Below are 6,145 nucleotides of genomic sequence, written 5' to 3'. Positions count from 1 at the left end.
GTGAAATGGCACATGAAATATTACATTGTATATGAAAGGGGCCCCAGTTATAAATGTTTTTATAACAATTTTATCAAGTTCAGGAATGTTGCTTTACAGAATGTTTGCATCTGGTCAAGGTACATAAAGCTCATCTTTGCCTTTTGCATTCACAGTAAATAATAATAAAACAAAGAAAACACCAATAAAATTCTTTATTTGAAATATAATCTCTAGAGGCTTGTATTACTAAAACATCAATAAAATGATCCAACCAGTTAAAAGGGTTTCAGATGTTGTGTTTTGAGTCTCAGTGCCCTCACACACATACTGAGAAAATCAGACAGACCTGACAAAGTGACGTCCACACACACACAAGACCAGAAAACATGTGAGGAACCAAAGTTTAACCCGAGTGAGTTTAATGTGTGGTGGATAAATCCTAAACACACATCCAGTACCACAATCTGAAACAGCAGGCATAGGTCAAAAATACCATGATGCTTTTATCCAAAGCAACTTACAATTATGACAGAACACAACTTGAGGGTTAAGGGCCTTGCTCAGGGATTCAACAATGGCAATTTGGCAGTGGTGAGGCTTAAAACCACAACCTTCTGATTACAAGTCAACTATCTTAACACTGAGCTACCACTGCCCCGAGAAATGACAAAATATCCAGGAAGACAAAGCAACAGTAACAGTCCAGTTCGGTCATACTGACACTATAATAAAGTAATAGTGTATATACACTATATTCTGACACTATAATAAAGTAAAAGGGGTGGATCTGGTGTCATTAGTAATGGTGAGACAGTCCAGTTCTGTGATACTGATACTAGAGAGAGAGAGAGAGAGAGAGAGAGAGAGGAGGATGAGAGATAGAGAGAGAGAGAGAGAGAGAGAGAGGTGTAGATGAGGCCTGAGAGTCATCACCTCCTGAGAGTCATCACCTCCTGACCTTGATACCTCACATACAGACACCACAGCACAGAGAAGTTACAGAGACATTTAGAAAAGTACAGAAATATAAACATAATAGAAAATTTAATCACAAATAATCACAAAATAAAAAAATACATATTGATTCCTTCACCCTAGTGAGGCTCACTACAGAAGATCACCAGGAATCTCCAAGTCTTTTATTTACAAAGTGCAGTTACATAACACTGCAAAAAAAATAAAAAATCTTGGCTCAAAGGTTAAAAAGTGGAGTATAATGTGTCTCTCTGAGTGACTCTAGTAACAAACACACAAAGATAAACAGTCACTCAATCACAAGCTTCAGAACTGCTGAAAAGACAGAAAGTCTGTTGGCTATGAAGCCCCACAGAACTCATACACTCATCTCCTCTACAGAGAAGGAACTCCAACACCACTGAATCTGATTCTCCTGGTATGTTTATGCTACAACCAGTACACTTCATATTTAGATTCACATGATAAAACAAAGAAATAGAACAATTAAAATGTTATCAAGCATTTCTACACTAAGACTAGTATGTTCATTATGGTGAAACTATTATTTCACTGTAAGAGATTTTACCTCCAACCTGTTACATCTCCATCTGTTATAAAACACCTTCCTGTTGTAGACATGAGTATCTGACATGATCATTTAAAATGTGTTTAAACCAAATAAATGAATGAACACTTGGATAAGAGGGTTTAAACTCCTGGTCTTGTAGCAGCTTGAGTGAGTAACACAGGAGGATGAACTCTGTTTCCCAGCAGTCTGTGCTGTTCCTCAACAACCTTGACAAAGATGATTCAGAAAACATTCATTAGGATCAGTCATTATTTGTTTAATGTACATAGAATCACTGTCAGTTCAGCTCCACACTAACTGTCCTATATTTAACAAAGTTGGTAGGTTCAGTCCTATGCACATAAACAGTGAAGGGCTCTTACATGTTTCAGGATTGTTTAATTATTATAAACCTGAGCAGAAGTCACTTTGCATTGTTAGTCAGTTTCACTTGAAACAAGGTTTAAAATGAACACTGGCTCCTTTTTCACTGAGTCGTGTTTATTAAAAATCCTCCAACCACAGCAGCTGCTACTGACAGTAATGAATGGAGTGGAGATCAGTGAGCACTCTATAGCGTGATATCTGCTGACTGGCTTCAGCTCTGTTTCCTTCACTGTTAGCTGGTTTTGAAGGACTGGTTTAAGGTCTTCTTATGACCAGTTATAGTGTTCCTTTAGGTCTTTGCGTCCAGTATTGGCTCGGTACAGCCTGGTACCTCTGAAATCATACCATAGATCTTGGAGCTCTGACCTTTCTGTGTGTCCTGCCTCAGCTCTGAGTACACACTGCTCTTCTCTAGTAGGGACAGAAGAGACTGAATTAGACCACAGGAAGAACTCCAACCCTCCAAATGAATGAACACAACATTAACTGAATAACCTACAGTCGGTAACTAAACACACAATGTTACTAAGCAGTGAATCAAAACGTAGAATCTTAAGAGTTCTTCAGGTCAGCTGTATCTTGGTGTGTCACTGCTGTAGGTGACTAAAGTTTCTCCTTTTCATGTACCTTCTTTTTTCTTTGCTTACTGTTTTGGTTTCAGTTTGATCTCAGCATAAATGACTTCACTGGGTCCAGCACCAGTGTCTGCAGTAACAGAGAACAAAACCAAAGCAAACACAGTTGTGACCTCTTGCTGACCTTTAGCATTCTAACCCACCAGCCAATAACATCTCATCATACACGCTTCATTCCCACAATGCACTGCTGCTGCTTTTGGAGACCAGCATGTGTTTCCTTTGTCTCATGTGTGAATTAAATCCCAGTGTGAGGGAGATGTGGATGTACCTTTATTCCTGCTTTTCTTGTTATATTTCATGACCTGAGCATAAGTGACATCACTGAGGTCGTCTGCAGGTTCATCTGACATAGAGTGCAGTGTGTTTATCACAGAGTGCAGTGTGTTTATTACTACAAGAGGTTGCTGCTCTTTACTGTATAGCTGCACTCTGTGCAAGTCTTTCACTGCTACACTCAGTGGGAAATAAAATCATTACCTGTGCTGCTCCTGTCTGCTGGCTCAGCTGTGTCATATATGTGGGCAGCTTCTGGGGTTAAAGGAAAATAAAGCTAAACTGAAAGATGACCTGACACAGTAGAGAATGAATCACAAGTGATGAAGGATTATTTAAATTGTCTTAGAGAAGATAAAGCTTTAAGTTAATTGTTAATAAGGAAAGTTGCTGTTGTCTCATGGTCTGAGCAGTGTGCAGTGGTGTGACTGACACCACTTACCTCCTGACTCTCTCTGGGTCTGATCTGATGTCTGATTAATGTCTGACTGACTCCCAATACAGCGACACGGAGATTCTGCTCCAAGGCAACATGGAAATAAAAGAAAAGTGTTTAATACTGTAAAAGGTTTCATGATGTGTATCATACAAACATATAATATTTAAACTATTCATAAATGAGCTGCAGCTGATCTCAGACCTTTTTTGGTTTTGTAGCACCACAGCAGGGTCAGTAAGATGAAGAACACGACCAAACTCAGTCCCACAGCCAAACCACCCAGGCCAAGAGAAGAGGAATCACCAGCTGAACTCATAGGAACAAAAACATCACATGAATCAAAATGATTTGTCACACGTCTCTGCTCCAGACTATGTGAGGTCACTGTGTACTCTCTTCTTCAACACAGTAGGGGGCGCTATTAGTGAGATCAGGTCTTGTAGTGCAGGGTGCAAACAAATGCTTTTAAATCAGGGGTGCCAAAACAACAGTCTTGTGTATTATTTTTTAAGATCCATTATAAGTTGGTAATGATATTAACAAGAAATGTAGTAAGTTTGCATTTCATTGCTATAATACCATGCAGTATTACTGGAATGAAGGTACATTTACAGTATATTTTTTACCCTTAATAAGTAAACACAATACATGTGGACTGCGTGTGTTCTGCTCATTTCTATAAAGAGTTTAAATGAGTAAAATAGATGTTAAATTCATGAAATGACTGTGATCTTAACATGTACAGTCAGAGTTACTGTACAGACCTAAATCTATCACACAGATAACTAACACAATGTTTTCTATAATTATACACTTTAAACTCACTAGTATACAGAACTAAATCTAAATCTTTCAAACAAGTCACTGCTGTGTGGTCCAGTATGTTTTAATGCTGAATAAATACATAAATTCAGGAACACATAAAGCATGTCCTGTAGCAGATATGACAGCTTCCTGTTATTCAGGACATCAAACATTTTCTGATTTGCATTGTCATATTTCTAATAAAATATTATTGACTGCTGCCCTCTGGTGGCCAATCTGTGCACATGTCCAAGACTCCACAGTACAAGTAGTGACACTTGTAATCTAATATTGTGCCAACTTTTACTGAGGGTTGACAAGAACTGATATTGTTGAATATCTAACTGATAAATTTAATTTCTACGGTAGTTATACACTGTAAACTGTTCCTCACCAGTAACGTTTACCCACAGTGCATCACTGTAGTTTGTGTAGTAGACTGGGTTTCCTCTGCCAGCTCTGCACCAGTACTGGCCTCCATCAGAGGGCGCCACTGAGCTGATGTTGTAGGAGTTTGCTGCAGTGTTGGTCTCATTCTCAGGGTTCTGTGTGTGTCTGGACCAGTAAAAGCTCCATCCAGCAGGCTGGTCCATCTTACAGTGCAGAGTCACTGGGTTTCCCACCAGTGCAGCTCCTGTAAGGCTTGATGTGAGTTCAGGTGTAGGTTTAACTGCGGATGGAGATGAAACACACAGTTCAGGACATGTAAGGGCAGAGCGCATAGAGATATCGTGACTAAATGACTAACATTCTCAGATTAAAAATAGATGAAGCATTTTAGTATTTTAAATATTTAAAAAAAAAACCAATAGACTCTCAGTAACATGGTGTAGCAGTAGTGAAGCAGTAGATTAATCAACAGACTTTTAATTAACTGTTTATATCAGATTTGTTTATAATCTGATTAATTCAGTTGTTTTTCATTTTATTTGGGTGTCCAAGTTCATATCTGTACATGTTAACCTCAGAAGTCACTGAACATGTAACAGGTATAATACATACCATCTTAGCATACTCAACAAGCTGTTATACACATGCTGTTAACATTCTGTAACTGGATTTGAACTGGACTTTGAGAAGGGGTTGGGGTCAGGATTACAGTCCTGCTCATTCAAATGTGAGTCTGAGGGTTTCTCTGCTCAATATTTGTGTCCAATTCGATTGCACAGTCTGAACCAACTCAGGCTCCATTGTAGAAATCACACAGTACTTAGTAAGTACAAAGTAAGTTTGTATTTCAGTTCCAGTACCATGTAGTGTAACTGTAATTACAGTACAGGTCTACTACCATGCAGTGTAACTGTAATTACAATATATATCTAATACAATGTAGTGTAACTGTAATTACGGTACATCTAAAATTTCCGTTTTGCCAAATAAACACAATACATGGAGTATGTATTATGCTGCTGAATACAAATAGTGTAAATTATTTAACAAACAATAATTTAAGTTATTGAAATAGACATTAAATTCCTGAAATGACAGTAATCTTACCATGTACAGTGAGGGTAACAATGTTACCATACTGTGATGTTATTGGTCTGTCATGTCTCTCTCCTCTACACTGGTACTGATCCCCATTAACTACAGCATCTCCACTGATGGTGAGAGTGTCTCTGTTTACAGTGTAAAACACAGACTGAGACACTGTAGTCCACTGACTCTGAGCTTTCTTCTTATACCACTGATATGTCCACCCATCATAACCCTGAACCTCACACTTCAGAGTGACTGACTCTCCAGTGAACACAGGACTCTGAGGCTCCACAGTCAGTGTATTTGTGGGTAAATCTGTGGAAAGAGATGAAGAACACTGCATGTTACAGCTGACTGACCCCCAGTGTCTTCCTGGAGTCACTCTGTATTTACATATATTATAACAAACAGGTTAGACCCACGATGCTGCATTCTAATCTGTTAATCACTGTGTTTTGTGGAGATTATCTGGATATTATGTGGGATCTGATTGTGATTGGAGGGTAAAATGTGAACACATGACTGTGAGTCACTTAATTATTCCATCCAGTACCATCTTGGACACTTTGTCCAGTAATGTGACACTTGTAGAATGTTGTGATGGTACAGTAGGAGTAA

General features: G+C 38.6%; 1 protein-coding gene across 1 annotated transcript; it reads right to left on the bottom strand.

Annotated features, from left to right (window-relative positions):
- Nucleotides 1-1,095: 1,095 nt before the first annotated feature.
- LOC118240593 lies at nt 1,096-5,671 on the bottom strand. The gene is made up of 9 exons (XM_035521505.1): nt 5,546-5,671; nt 4,443-4,718; nt 3,446-3,550; nt 3,248-3,322; nt 3,010-3,060; nt 2,801-2,875; nt 2,542-2,599; nt 2,261-2,305; nt 1,096-1,734 (listed from the first exon to the last, which is right to left on the bottom strand). Exons 2-9 carry the CDS (start codon nt 4,639-4,641, stop codon nt 1,551-1,553), a joined length of 792 nt encoding a protein of 263 aa, XP_035377398.1. The 5' UTR covers nt 4,642-4,718; nt 5,546-5,671; the 3' UTR covers nt 1,096-1,550.
- Between the last annotated feature and the right edge of the window lie 474 nt (nt 5,672-6,145).

Source organism: Electrophorus electricus, chromosome 22 (assembly GCF_013358815.1).
Source record: "Electrophorus electricus isolate fEleEle1 chromosome 22, fEleEle1.pri, whole genome shotgun sequence".
Taxonomy (NCBI): domain Eukaryota; kingdom Metazoa; phylum Chordata; class Actinopteri; order Gymnotiformes; family Gymnotidae; genus Electrophorus; species Electrophorus electricus.
This window is presented reverse-complemented; position numbering and strand designations above follow the sequence as displayed.